Raw genomic sequence first — 15,597 nt, 5'->3', positions numbered from 1 at the left:
ATTTGTCTAGCAGGATATCATGTTGGACAGTATCAAATGCCTTTGAGAGGTCCAAATTTATTCCTATTGTACTGTTGTTCTTATCTAGCCCCGTTACAATATTTTCAATGAATTGGGTGATGGCTGACTCTGTACTCATTCCTTTGCGAAAGCCATGCTGGTTTACAGACAATAGATTGAATTTCTCGAGGTAATTTGTAATTCTGTTTTTCATGACTGTCTCTATTACTTTTGAAAATACCGATAATGAAGCTATTGGTCTATAGTTTCCCACTTCGTGTATATTGCCCTTTTTATACAATGGCTTTACTTTTGCAATTTTTAATCGTTGTGGAAAGACACCTTCTGAAAATGATATGTTTATGATGTGTGAGAGTGGGTCTGATATGACACTAGCACATCTCATCATGACTGAGCAAGGTATCTCGTCAATCCCTGAGGACATTTTATTCTTCATTGTTTTTATTATTCGATTAACTTCCAATTTGTTCGTGGAAGGTAGCAATAATGAATTAACACTTTTTTCTTCTGGGATTGATGTTCTACTAATCTTAGAACAATTTTTACTCAGATTGATTGGACTATTTATGAAGTAGTCATTAATGTAATTTGCTAAAGTAAGATTTCTGACTAGCACACCTTGATCATCTTTTAAAACAAAGTCATCTGGATTTCTAACATTTTTGCTTGGGCCTATTTCTTTTTTTACTACATTCCATATAGCTTTCGATTTGTTTGCTGACCCAGCAATTACACTGTCATTGTGCATTGTCTTGGCTTTTTTGATCACCTTCCTGTAAATTTTCTTGTATGTCTTAACATAATCTGTGAAGTGTTCATCTTTGTTATCTTTTTTGAGTTGACTAATATGTTTTAGTGTTTGACTAGATACTCTAATAGCAGGTGTTATCCACTGGCTTGTGTTCCTAGGCATGACATTGATCTTCGTGAGCTTTTTTGGGAAACATCTCAAATAGGGACATGAATGTACTAGAAAAAGCATTGAAAGATTCCTCGGTTGTTGTTTGTGCAAAGACATCTTCCCAGGTTTCTTTAGCTAACAACTGGATGAAAGTATTCACTTTTTCTGCATAGAAGTGCCTTTTGTACCCCCACTTATATTTTACTGCCTTGGGGGTAGAGTAATTTATGTATGTTAATAGTGTATTGTGATCCGAAAGACCTAAGTTTAGACCTAAGTTTACGTTTAGTGGCTCAGTGATACCATTCTCCATATTTGTGAAAATATTGTCTAAAAGAGAAGATGACAGTTCTGTTATTCTGGTGGCATCTGTAAAGAGTGGTTTCATGTGGAAGCTGCTGAGTATACTCAAAAGCTGTCTTTTTTCATTACTTTCAATTAACAGGTTAATATTAAAATCTCCACATAAAAATAATTTCACTTCATTACTATAAAAAGTGTTTAATGCTGCTTCTATTTTTTTGAAGAATATATTTTTGTCACCCAGTGGAGATCTATATATTGTAATGACAACTAGTTTTTCACTCTTCTCCTCAGTTTTTAACTCTATGGCACATGATTCAAAATGTTTTTCTATATTTAGATGGTCCAATTCTGTTTTCACCTTGAACTGCAGTCCTACTCTAGAGTAAATGCATACTCCACCATTTTTAAAAACACTTTGGCAATAATGTGATGCTAAATTAAACTTGCTTATATTTATGAGACTTAATTCACTAGCCTTGCACCAGTGTTCAGATAAACAAATACAAGAGACATCAGCAAGATTATTTAAAGCTACTTCTAGATCTAGTACTTTGTTTCTGAGGCATTGAATATTCTGACACATTATCCTGACTGTTTTGCAAGTATTTTTTCTTTTGTCATTACCTGGTAATGTGCTGCTTTTTCCATAGTAGTTGTGACTTATCTGCAAATTTTCTTGCTGATTTGTCACAATCTTTTCCTTTTCTTTGTCTGAAGCCATAAAAAAATCTTATTTAATGATGTAGATGTCCTCCTTAGGCAGTGTTGGGTTTCTGCAACTGTTGTTGATGGTTTTGTTGCTGCTGCTACTGTTGTTGTTGGTTCAGTTGCTGCTGCTGTTGTTGCTGCTGCTGCTGTTTCTGCGGTCGGAGGAGGTGGTGGTGGTAGTGGTAGTGGTTGTGGTGGTGGTGCTGACAGGATTCTTCGTGCTGTTGCTGCCTTTGATTCTTTTATTGGCACTATTTCTGTTGATGGTGGATCTGTTGTAGTATCTGTTGGTTTTGCTGTTGTTTCCGCCGAAGGTTTAGTTGCAGTTACTGATTGTAGTTTGACCATTTGTGGTAATTTTACTGCTGCTAATGGTGATGATTTTGTTGTTGCTGTTGCTTCTGTTGTTTTTGCTACTTGTGATGAACCTGCTGTTATTGATTTTCGTGGTGTTACTGTTACTGTCGTTGATGGTGCTGCAGGTGTTTGCTGGTGCCTTTTTATTTCATCCAATACTTTTTGTGCTACAATTTTCTTCCCTAGGCCATTCAAGTGAAGGCCATGAGAAGTGTGGAATCTCCGACCAATGCCACTAATATCAACAACACAAACATTTTCGAATTGGCTGCATATACTGGAAAAACTCTCATTAGCAGCACTAATCTCTTTGTTCACACAAGACCAGCGTGGCAGATCATAGCGATGTGGAATGTTGACAAAGAGAATGTTTGTATGAGACAAAAGAGCCAGATGCTTTTTCAATTCTGAGCAGGCTTTAGAGGTTTCATTTTTATACACATCGTTAGAGCCGCCAAACAAAGCTACAAAGTCTTTTGAAGTCAACTTGATAATTTCATCAGTGTAAACATTCTTTATTACCTCTGAAAGGGAAGCCCCAGGCTTAACATAACTCGTAGATTTCACAACTGATGCCTCATTAACAAGAGAGGCTATTCCGCGCCCGTGGCTATCAGCTAGAATGTGCAGTTTTCCCATGTGATTATGTACTTTTTGCTGTGACCTAGGCATATGTTGACATGAATTGCGCGTAGGCCTATTCAGGGGAGCAGCAACGGCTGAAACATGTACCTGCGTATTTTCAAAAATATTTTCTGAAGCACTATCATCACTTATTTCGCTTAGCACTTCGTATCTGTTTCGTAATTGAATAGGTGGGTTTAGTCTGGCCCTGTAGACATTGGTATCATATTTCCTTTCTGACGATGAATTTTCGTGTGTTTTCGGCGACGGATCAACTTTTGCACACCAAGAACGGAACTTTGTTTTGCATACGCCATTACTGCCTACTCTCCCATACTTTTTACACAAGTTATGACTTATATTTTTGCTACTATAGTTAATGGTTCCTGAGTGGAGTTCACTGTGCAATTTATTTACGCCCGTTGTGTTCAGCTGCGGGGATTTGTTGCACTCGTGTTGTAAAACGCGTATCTCTTCCACTAACACTGCAGTGATATTGTTTGTGTAATCCACCTTATTAAGTTTTTGCACAGGATCTTCTCTGCTACATTTTGCGCAGAACCAAATCTTACGTTTAGGATTTACGTTAACACATGAATAATGAAACACAGTTTTACATATCGTGCACATTACACCTTTAACCGCACATTTCTTGCAGTGGCAGGGATCCGAACTTAATATTACACTTGTTTCCCCGAAAGACGTTGTAGATGCTCCACATGTGTAATTCTCCTTATTACTTCTTGTGGTTCCACAGTTTTTTTCTGCAACTTTCTTTATTATGTAGCATGGCATGCACAAGTTTTCACAATACACACTGACTATACTGCACGATAAACACTTTTCCTCGTTATTTTTACACTTTTTTCCGGACTGTACACACTCGCGATCCTCACTCGGCATCATATTCTTAATACAAGTAGTTGCATTCTTAGTAGACAGAGAATTTCGAGACCACTACTGTTAGTTCTTGAAATCACTCTACTGGTATAACTGAACTTAGGTAATGTAGACATATAGTTTTTTTTTTTTTTTTCAGTAACTGTAAAATTTTACCATGAGTGAGAAGTGTGGGCTCTGTCATAGGTTTGTGACTAGTGGGTTATGGTGTGGGATTTGTACAAAGTATTTTCATTGGGGGGAATGCAGTGGGGAAGTCAGTGTGTGAAGGGTGGTGGCGAATGGGAACTGACTGTTGGCAAGAAGGCAGCTAGGAGGAGGAGGTGTTCAGACAGTTATACTTTGCGTATATCCAATAGATTTGACCAACTGTCAGAGTTGAGTGGAGAGGAGCCTCTCATAGCTGGAGCAGTCCTCAGTAGGCCTAGGTCAGTTGCAAAGTCTAACAGAAAGAGGAAGGTACTGCTGCTAGGTATTTTGCACGGTAGAGGTGTGGGCCAGCAGTTGCAGGAAGTGTTAGGGAGTGAGTACCAGGTCACCAGCTCTGTAAAGCCTAGATCAGGGTTGGCCGAGGTGACTGACAGCATAGAGGAGTTATTTAGGAATTTTGTGAAAGAGGATCAGGTAGAGATAGTGGGTGGAGCAAGGAACAGTCTTGATAGGGACGGGGAATATGATGTAGGTGGTGACCTGGTAAAGATAGTTACTCAAACTGGTGGCACTAATGTGCATTTTGTGCAACTGTTTCAGCGTCATGATCGGCCTCATCTTAATGAGGCTGTTAGGTGTGTTAACATGGGGCTGGGGAGGGCACTGATGACAGAGGGCATGGGTCACTTTTCAGTGGTGCCATTAGGTCTATCAGTAGATCAGGTTTCACTAGGCATGGCCTGCACCTCAATAGGTATGGGAAGGGGAGGCTGGCAAAGCTTATAGGAAGTGGGTGGTGATTGGACCACTCATGCAAAAATTCCTGTAGTAGTTGGTGTTAGAGCTACACCTTTTTTTAGATTGAAGTCAGCTGATAGGTATGCCTGCTTAAAGGAAGTCCCTCTAACTAAGGGCTCATCTTCAGAGGATGTCATGTTTCCAAGTAGAGAAAGAATTAGCATATTTCATCAAAATATGAAGTATTAGAGAACTGCTTATATATGTTGACTCTGGAATTATCGGTATACCAAAGCACCACTTAAATAATTGGACAATTCAAAGGCTTCCTTTACCAGGATACAGATTAGCTGGCTGTTTTTCAAGGAGTTCCTTGCGGGGTGGGGGAGTGGCTATGTATGTAAAAAACAGTATTCCATTTGAGTCCATAGACATATCACGGCACTGCCCTGAACAAATAGCTGAATGTTGTGCAGGGGCAGTTGAATTTAGTGAAACTAAACTTCTAATTGTTGTTGTTTATAGATCCCCTAACTCTGACTTCAGAGCATTTCTGCTCAAGCTAGGGAGGGTTTTTGATTCACTTTGTAGGAAGTACCAGAAATTAGTTACACGTGATGACTTCAATATAAATTTTGTATATGATGGTGCAAGAAAAAGGATGTTGATAGATCTCCTAAATACATATGATCTGCTGCAGACTGTTTTTTCCAACTAGGGTGCAGGGGAACAGCAGCACAGCCATAGGCAATATTTTTATTCATTCTTCATCTCTAGATGGGCATTGCGTTAGTAAAAGGGTGAATGGCCTTTCAGACCATGATACACAAATTTTAACACTAAAAGGCTTTTGTACTCAAACAAATGTCACATGTAACTACAAATTATGTAGGAAAGTTAATCCAACAGCAATAGAGAGTTTTTTAAAACTTGTCAAGGAACAAGAGTGGAAGGATGTTTATAGTACCAATAACATAGATGATAACACATTTCTGATCCTCTTTGAGAGTTGCTTTCCATTAGAACTTTCTAAATGCGGTACTAGGAGTAATAGGCAGCCCAGGTGGCTGACTAGTGGGATAAGGATATTATATAGAATAAAGCGGGAATTATATCAAAATGTTAGAAATAGTTACAATCAAACTACAGTAGCCCATTACAAACAGTATTGTAGCGTGCTTAAAAATGTTATTAGGAAGGCAAAGAGTATGTGTTATGCAAATAGAATAGCTAATTCACAGGATAAAGTTAAAACCATATGGTCAGTTGTGAAGGAAGTGTGTGGTCAGTAGTGCAAGGTCGACGATATAAAGTCAGTTCATAGTAAAAATATTTCTGTCACTGATAAATCAGATATATGTACAGTATTTAACAATCATTTTCTGAGCATTGCTGGTGAATTAAATAAAAATTTAGTTTCTACAGGGAATCATATAACTTTCTTGACAAATGCCTTTCCGAAACTGATGTCTGAAATACTCCTCTGTGATACAGACAAGGGGAAGATTGGGTCAATAATTAAATCACTGAAGACTAAGGACTCTCATGGATATGATGGAGTGCCTAGCAGAATATTAAAGAGCTGTGCTGCACATGTTAGCCCTGTATTTAGCCATATTTGTAATTTGTCCTTCAGGAATGATCAGTTTCCTGAAGGATTAAAGTTCTCAGTAGTAAAGCCGCTTTATATAAAGGGAGAAATGGATGATGTAGATGATTTTAGACCTATTTCTATGCCATCAGTGTTTGCTAAAGTTATTGAAAAGGCTGTGTATGTAAGGATAAGTGAACATTTTATATCACACAATTTACTATCAAATATACAGTTCAGCTTTAGAAGTCATTTAATAACCAAAAATGCTATATTCTCTTTTCTCTGTGAGGTACTGGATGGGTTAAACAAAAGGTTTCAAATGCTAGGCATATTTTTTGATTTAACAAAGGCAGTTGATTGTGTTGATCACAAAATATTGCTCCAGAAGTTGGACCATTACGGAATACAGGGAGTAGCTCACAATTGGTTCACCTCTTAATTTAGCAACATAAAGCAAAAGGTCATTATTCACAGTGTTGACAACAGCTGTAATGGAGGGTCTGAGTGGGGTATGGTCAAGTGGGGGGCGGGGGGGGGGGGGGGGCATGAATCAGTGTTGGAGCCACTCCTGTTCCTTATTTATATAAATGATATGCCCTCTAGTATTACAGGTAAATCTAAAATATTTCTGTTTGCTGATGACACTAGCTTGGTAGTAAATGATGTGTGCAACATTGATTTGGTTTGAAATAGTTCATGGCTGGTAGAAAATAAACTATTGTTAAATCACAGTAAGCCTCAGTTTGTACACTTTCTAACACACAATTAAATGAAACCTGACATTTTAATTTCACAGAATGGGCATATGATTAGTGAAACTGAACAGCTCGTATTTCTAGGTGTTCAGATAGACAGTAAACTGTTGTGGAAAGCCCACATTCAGGATCTTGTTCAAAGACTTAAGGCTGCCATTTTTACTATCCAAACAGTATCTGCAGTGAGTGATCGTTCGACATGAAAATTAGTCTGCTTTGCTTATTTTCATTTGCTTATGTTGTGTGGTATTATATTTTGGGGTAACTCTTCCCATTCTACAAGAATATTTTTGGCTCAGAAATGGGCGGTTCAGGCAATAAGTGGTGTAAGTTCACGAACCTCTTGTTGACTCCTGTTCACGAGTCTGAATATTTTGACATTGGCCTCTCAATATATATAAATCCTTTACTGTCATTTCTTGTTAACAATATTAGCTTATTCCCAATAATAAGCAGCTTTCAATCAGTTAATACTTGGCAGAAATCGAACCTGTATTTGGATCGGACTTCCTTAACTCTTGTGCAGAAAGGTGTGCAGTATACTGCTGCATCCATTTTCAGTAAGCTACCACTCGAATTCAAAAATCTTAGCAGTAATCCATGCACTTTCAAATTGAAACTGAAGAGTTTCCTCATGGCTCACTCTTTCTATTCTGTTGAGGAGTTCCTTGAAAAATTAAGCTGTTTCTTGTTGTATTGTTGAATGTGTTTACTTAAACTTATGTATCAACTTTTTTCAAGTTCATAAGCATTTTATTTTTATCTGTTATTACTTCTATGTTGTAATTTCATGTACTGACACGTTCCAAGACCTTGTAGATTTGCTCCTCAATTTGGTCCTACAGAACTTGACTTGTAAATAAATAAAAAAATAACCATGAGAGGATCAGGCTGGCCGAGGATGCTTACAGGACCAGCCCCGTACCCATTGTTTCTGCGGAGGTTGGTGAACCACCACTTACTATCTGGCAGCATATTCTCATGGCGCTTCAGGCATGTCAACTCCTTGCTAATGCCACTTCCCAGCATACCATACCACTGCTCACACAGTTACGGAATGCCTGTTTACCAATTGTCCATGGGCAATATGGCCATTTAGGATCAGTGCACAGTTGTGCTGGAGTCCCTTGATGTGGATGATGATGTACACACTGAAATCTGTGGTTTTAATCAACTGCCACCCAGGTTACTGCAGAGTCCCAGAATAATTTTAGATTTAGTGCAGTGCAGGAGAGATTACACTCCTGCTTCTGTTTTTAATACTGTTTCCTAACATTTTAAATGAGCACCATAGCCACAACTATGTAGCACTGTTCACCGATGGGTCTAAACAGGGGGACTCCAAAGGTTGCTCTGTTGTTTTCCCAAATCGTATCCTGAAGGTTCAGTTGCCTCTGGAGTTCACTGTATTCAACTTAGAACTATTACATTCTTAAGGGCACTGAAGGAGATGCAATGTGACATGCCTGCTAAATTCCTCCTCTGTTCCAGCTTCGTGAGTGCATTCAGTCTCTGCAATGCTTGTATCCATCTTATGAAGTAGTCCAGGATATGCAGGATATCCTACCTTGATTACAAATGCTCCATCTAATAAAGCACACAATGCAGCCATGGAGTACCTCCTTCCAGCCTCATAGATAGGACAAGACTTTTCTTACTCATCTGCACGTAGGCCACAACCCTATGACGCATGGCTTTTTGCTCCAGTGAGAAGAGCCTCCAATTTTGTGGTGTACAGATCACTGTGCATTTTATGTAACATTCAAACAAACGTGGTGAGAGTTTTAAGATTCTTTGTTTCGTTCAACTTGTTTCCTAAAATTTTAGGGAGATGTTTTTAATGTATAAACAGGGTGACTGGCTTACCCATGTTCTTTGTAAGTGGCCAGCCAGTCACATTTCCCTGTGCATTTCTTTTAGGTCTTCTGTAATCTTACTTCTGTTTTAATCCTATGTACAGCACCTTACACCTTCTCCGTTGTCTTAAGGCAGATGAGATAGAGTCATTGTGTGGGCCAGTGTGAATGATGCGGAAGAGTGTGAATGAATGTCACACAGCAATATCAGGTTCTAGCCTTGCAACTTTGGAGGAATGTTTGTGATTTAATTGAGCAGGAGGTACAGGAAAAGACTGAGTCATTCATCAGGACATCTCATTCTACAGCTAAGATAGAGATGACTGAAAGGGATTTGCATAATTTGTGGGATGAACAGGGGCATGTGTTGATGTATAATGCTGGGCATGCTGAGAAATATATTTTGAGGTTTGTGACAATGTACTGAAGGGATGACAATAAAGATCTATTAGTCATGGATAACAGATTTTTTGAAACATATACTTGATGAACTTGAAGTAATGTGCTAGATTTTAAAAACAGTGCTTGTAACTAAGTTAATATTAGTAATTATTTGTAAAATAAAGGTCCCGAGTTCGAGTCTCGGTCGGGCACACAGTTTTAATCTGCCAGGAAGTTTCAATTATTTGTATGTTAACTCCATTCTTGTTTCTTGCCTGGCGAACTCAATGATTGCATTATGGAAACTATGGCTACTTCTTAGATTACGAAGAACATGTGCTTCTATGGACAGAAGGGCAAACCCACAAGATGCCATTAACTATTTACATCTTTGGTACAATTTAATTCTTCTTAGTGCAGAGAAAGAGCCTTCTACTGATGCAGTTGTGCTTGGGACAGCAACAATAAGTAAATCGAGCTTATATACTTCAGGCAGAGCTGTATCTAGTTGTCTGCTCTTCAGTCAACTCACAAGTTTATACGAGTGTTCGTTAATGAAGTCTTCATAGGCATACAACATGGATATTCATTGTTAAGTTGAATGAAATCAAACACATCCTTATGGGTTTGTTTCAGTTTTCAGATGTAGATGTACGAAAAAATTTTCGGCACTTTTCAAATGTTTTTGGGTCCAGTAAAGTGTAGCTGTCACAGCCAAATGTAGATGTTGGCATGCAGTGGAAGAATGTTGGACGTGGATGGAAACTGTCAGGATGTGCCGTAATAAAACTCGACCGTGATCTTCTAGTGTTTTATTATTCCCAGCTACAGTGCCATGTTCCTCTCTGTCTGTGTCACAGGGTCCCACGATGCTGAGGATGCCACTTTGCTGTATGCAAAACAGCTTGGTGTGGAAGGGCTACCTCAGCAACGTGTGCAACGTACTGTGGCATGCCAGCCGTGTACAGCGGTGGTGTTTTGACAGCATTAGGATGTGCTGGCAGCCAACTCAGCAGCCTTCATCCCCGTTGCCTCAGTGCTGCTTGCTGGGGCCCGCAGGGCTGCCCGCCGCGTGCTTCTTTACCATTGTGGTTAAGATTACGGTGACAACAAGCGCCTGTGATCTGACAGCATTAGGATGTGCTGACAGCCAACTCAGCAGCCTTCATCCCCGTTGCCTCAGTGCTGCTTGCTGGGGGCCGCAGGGCTGCCCGCCACGTGCTTCTTTACCATTGTGGTTAAGATTACGGTGACAACAAGCGCCTGTGATCTGACAGCCAAATCTGCAGCCGTCACCTCGGGATGCCCCTGGCGTGTGTTGGGAGCCAACGAGACTGCCCGGGTAGTAAGGCAAGTGGCCCACCGCTGGCTGGCTATGGACCCTGCGTTGGCCTCAGAGGGTAAAACCAGTGACCTGCCATGGACTGGAATGCTGGCGTCCCATCTGCTGATGCGTGTAGCCGGTGGTGTGACACGCTGTCCAGGAGAGCTGCCACACTTTAATCCCCCTCATTAGAAAACCGGCACCTATTTATAGGTGGCTGTGTGCCTCTATTTTGCTAACGCGCATCTCTGAGTCATGTATTCATAACACCTAGTTTGGGCCAGTGGGACCCTTCTGCTTGTAACTTGTGCCATACAAACCGCTGCATTTACTCTTTTCGGCAGTTCTACAGCCCTGTGGCCTCCATTCTACTTCGCAACCGCTGGTAAGTGTAACTTACTGTTAATGGGCTCCACTGTTAAATATAACCCTGACGGTAGTTCCTTCTGTGCCTTGCATAACCCACGTAAATATTGGTCTGGCAGTAACAGATCGGTACTTATCTGGCCTCGCAGTGCGTGATGCAGTGCTTCTCGCAGATTCGTTATCACTCCCTGTACATCCCACACACTGTCAGCTACCACCTGCAGAAGTCTAGTTACTACCACCCAGCTATCTAGGACTTCCAGATGCCCCTGTAATGTTCCCAGGTTACAATTTATTACGTCTTCCAATGCCTTAGCATATTCCACTACCTGCCCTGCTAATGAGCGGAGTAAACATGTGTTATTCAGGAGTTCCCCTCCCAATGTCCCTACCTGGGTTGCGTGCCAAGCTTCTGCCACTCTACTCTCCTGTGCAAGTTGTCTCACTCACTTCGTCTACAGTTCCAAAGACTGTTTTCTAAATTTTTCCCCCCTGCGTTCAGCCACCCTTGTTTCCATCTTTCCTATGGCACTGCTTTGTTCATCCATCCTACCTACTTCTGTAGCATCTCATAAGCCTCATGCAATTTCTTTTACTCCCTGGCTACTTCCTTCAGCATTCCCTTTCCCTCTGCACATTACCTAAGCTCTTCAAACATTTCCTCAAGCCTCCTTGCTTCATTCCGCATTTCCCATACATTCCATACCAATCTTAATGCCCACTGGTGACTTGACACTACGTCTTCCTGCATCGAGTACAGCACACCTCCATCCAGATGCTGCATCCACAAGGCATCCACCCCAATGATGAAGAGATGAATTAACGCCAACACTCCCCTTTTCAGTGATCTGAGGACAGGGATCACCATCACCCTTCCTCCCTCTTCAAAAAGACTGCTGTCACCACCAGGCTCACAATACTCGAAAACACATACAACATATGAAGATACACTGCCTAATTAATCTATGCAAACCCAATGATAAATAGCAAGAAAACTAAAATTACAAATACTCTACTACTTTCTGGATCGCAAGGCATACGGTACATCATGCTGTATTCTATCATCTTGGTTTTCCCTGCACTAAACACCTGTATCCACTCTCTCTTTCTACCTCTTCCCTTCCTGTGAGATGCCTGAAATCACATCCGGACAACCCTTAAATGGCCGCAACCACCCAATGTGTACTATTGTTGTTATAGTTGGCAGCTGAAGCTTAACATTAACGAGGGATGTGGTTTCAACTACTTGGTATGGCCCTTGATACCTTCTGATTAATTCTTCATTTTCTCTTTTGGTGTATAGGGGCTGCATAACATTACCCACTGCCCTACTCTATACTGCGGTAAACTTCCTTTCTGCTTCACTGCATTTTCCTGCCTTTCCAAAGCCTTCATATTCGCCTTTTGTACCCATTTCCAGACATCCCGAATTGTCCTCGTGAATTGATGTACAGATTCACCACTCCTTCCTTTCTGTAGCCTCACTATGTCAAATGGTGACAGCATTTTTCATGCATACACTACCTCAAATGGAGACAAACTGGTATTAGTATGGATTTTTTCATTGTATGCGCATACAATATGCTTCAAATATTCATCCCACTGATGGTGATCAGAATCCACATAAAAACTCAGCACCTTCCTGATTGTTCTGTGTACCCATTCTGTCCTTCTGTTCACCTGTGAATGCAGCACGCTTGTCCTCAACTTCTTTACGTTCTACAATTTACACAGTTCCTTCATTAAATCCGATATGAAGTTGATCCCTTGATCAGTAATTATTGTCTCTGGTACATCAAACTTCAAAGTCCAGTTGTTTATTAACACTTGCATGACAATTGCTGCATGTTGATTTGGCATAGCCACCATCTGCACATACCTCAAAAAATGGTCTATTATTTTCAGAATGAATCTGTTCCCTGATGGTGTTTGCGCAAAGGTCCTAAGACATCAATTCCCAACATAGAAAATGGATATGTTTCTTCCAGCAATCGTTGTAGTTGTACCCATTTCTGAGTCAAATCTGCTCTCTGTGCACATGCAATACAATTCTTGACATAATGGTCCACATCTACTTTCCTACCTCTCCACCAATACCTCTCCGCCACTCTCCTATTCATCGCTCTACCCCCACCATGACCAGATAACATGTGATCATGTGCTTCTTTTAAAACCTCATCCCTCAGCTTCGCTGGCACCACTACCATTGGCCCTAACTTCGTTTCCCTGCATGGAAGGCCGTCGTACATATTAAATTGTGGCTGTGTCTGATGCAATTTACAATCCTTGTCAGCATCCTGTAATTCTTGCCATGCTGCTAGGTCATAACCTATGACTTCTACTTCTGTCACCTTTCTACTCAGTGCATCTACATTACCGTGCTTCTTCCCAGGCTTGTGCACCACCTCGTAGTCGAATTCACTAAGCCTCACAACCCACCTAGTGAGTCTAGTGGACGGGTCCTTCAACCCCCAACAACCACTTCAATGTAGCATGATATGTCACTACCCGAAATCTTCTCCCATATAAATAACATTTAAAATATGTGATTCCATAGATTACACTAAGCATCTCCCTCTCTGTTGTTGAGTAATTCCTCTCTGCTGCATTCAACTGCCTAGATACATAGGCTACAGGATGTTCTTTCCCATCAATTTCCTGACTAAGAACACACATAGATTACGCTAAGCATCTCCCTCTCTGTTGTTGAGCAATTCCTCCCTGCTGCATTCAACTGCCTAGACGCATAGGCTACAGGATGTTCTTTCCCATCAATTTCCTGACTAAGAACACACCCTAATGCTTGACTCAATGCATCACAAGCTAGAATAAATTCCTTTTCAGAATCTGGAAAGACAAGAACTGGACTTGATGCTAACACTTCTTTCAGTCTGTCAAACACTTTCTGACACTCTTCTGTCCACTCAAATTTCACACCCTTTTGTAACAATCATGTCAATGGCTGAGCTAAATCTGCAAAACCCTTCACGAACTTTTGATAGAAATTGCAAATTCCAACAGATGATTGCACGTCCTTAACTGTTTTCTGCTCCCAACATCCCTTACAGCCTGTACAAACCTCGGATCTGACACACTCCGTCGTTACTGATGATATGACCTAAATATTTCACTTCTTCCAATGCAAAATGATACTTTTCCAGGCTCAATGTCAAACAAGCTGCTGTTAACCTCATAAAGACATCCCTTAACTGCTGTCTATGCTGCTCCATACTACTTGAAAACACTATAATGTCATCCATATAGACCAGACACTGCCGTGGTTTCAAACCCTTCAAGACACTGTCTAGCAACCTCTGAACTGTTGTCGGAGCGTTTTTCAAACCGAATGGCATTCTGATGTACTGGTAATGGTCTCCAGGTGCAGAGAAATCAGCTTTTGGATGATCCTCTGGAGCCACCTCTAACTGATGATAACCACTTGTCAAATCCATCGTAGAAAAGTATTGGCACTGACCCAAGTGATCCAAGGTCTCCGATACGTGTCTTATTATTGAGGTATCAGTAGTCACAACAGAACCTGTATTTCTTAGTTCCATTCATAGATTTTTTAGGCACAATGACAATGCCCGATCCCCAGCAACTATTACTATGCTCTGTAATACCATCCCCAAGCTGTTAATCATGAAATCATCCACAATTGGCTGCAAATACCTTGGTATTCTGTATGGTTTATGGTAAACAGGTGTTTCATTCCCTGTTGGTATCCTATGTTGAACTAATGGAGTTGCTGGTAATGGCCTTTGTGGAAAAAACAAATCCTTAAATTCCCACAACAATTATTCCATATGCTCTTTTTCTCCTCCTTTCGAATGCTTAATTTTGTCATGCAATGCAGTTCTATCGGCAGTTAGTGGTTGATTGCTTCACCTACCTCTCGAACACCAGTCTTCGTCACATGGTACATCCAAATTTGCAACTAAAACTCCTTTCCTCAAATTTGCATCTACAACGCTAAAATTGTCCATGTTCATGGGAACTACTCACCCGTCATTCCTCTCCTGTATGCAACTCTACATTTCACAAAACAACCTAATGGATCCAAAACTTCACTATCCTCCAATGGTTCAATAACACATACTGTACCCACAGGTAGATTTGACTCCACACTTACCCAAAGAGACTTCCCAGTGCCACTAGACACACACTCATGCAAATTAAGCCTTAATGCTAATGTACACAGCTCAATTGGTTTGTTCATTACATTGAACGCCCCTTGTGACACCTCTGCATTGACAACAGTTTCCCCTAGCTGAAATAACATTCCACCAAGTTCCACAGTTCGTTGTCCAAGGTCAATTTTGGCTTGATGTTGATGCAAGAAATCTACTCCTAGGCTCATGTCAGCCCTCGCTTACCCATAGTACTACCTCCATGCATGCATCAAATCGGACTTTCCCTATGTGAAAGTCAACTTTCACCAGAAGTGTGACCTCCTTAACCCCACTCCACACAATCTATAATGTGGTGGGTCTAACTTCCTTTGTCCCATGAAACTCTTAGTAACCACTGACACTTGCGCCCATGTATCCAACAAAATCTTAAACTTTTTAGTTCCTATGGACCCTACCACTGAACATTCCACCTCTACATATGTA

General features: G+C 40.7%; 1 protein-coding gene across 1 annotated transcript; it reads right to left on the bottom strand.

Moving 5' to 3' along the window:
• Window positions 1-1,915: 1,915 nt before the first annotated feature.
• LOC126243796 (salivary glue protein Sgs-3-like) lies at window positions 1,916-14,993 on the bottom strand. Its single transcript, XM_049948226.1, has 2 exons — window positions 14,987-14,993; window positions 1,916-2,475 (listed from the first exon to the last, which is right to left on the bottom strand). Exons 1-2 carry the CDS (start codon window positions 14,991-14,993, stop codon window positions 1,916-1,918), a joined length of 567 nt encoding a protein of 188 aa, XP_049804183.1.
• Window positions 14,994-15,597: the final 604 nt, after the last annotated feature.

Source organism: Schistocerca nitens, chromosome 1 (assembly GCF_023898315.1).
Source record: "Schistocerca nitens isolate TAMUIC-IGC-003100 chromosome 1, iqSchNite1.1, whole genome shotgun sequence".
In the NCBI taxonomy this organism is placed as follows: domain Eukaryota; kingdom Metazoa; phylum Arthropoda; class Insecta; order Orthoptera; family Acrididae; genus Schistocerca; species Schistocerca nitens.
The sequence above is the reverse complement of the archived record's forward strand: the minus strand, read 5'-3'. Positions and strand labels throughout refer to the sequence as shown.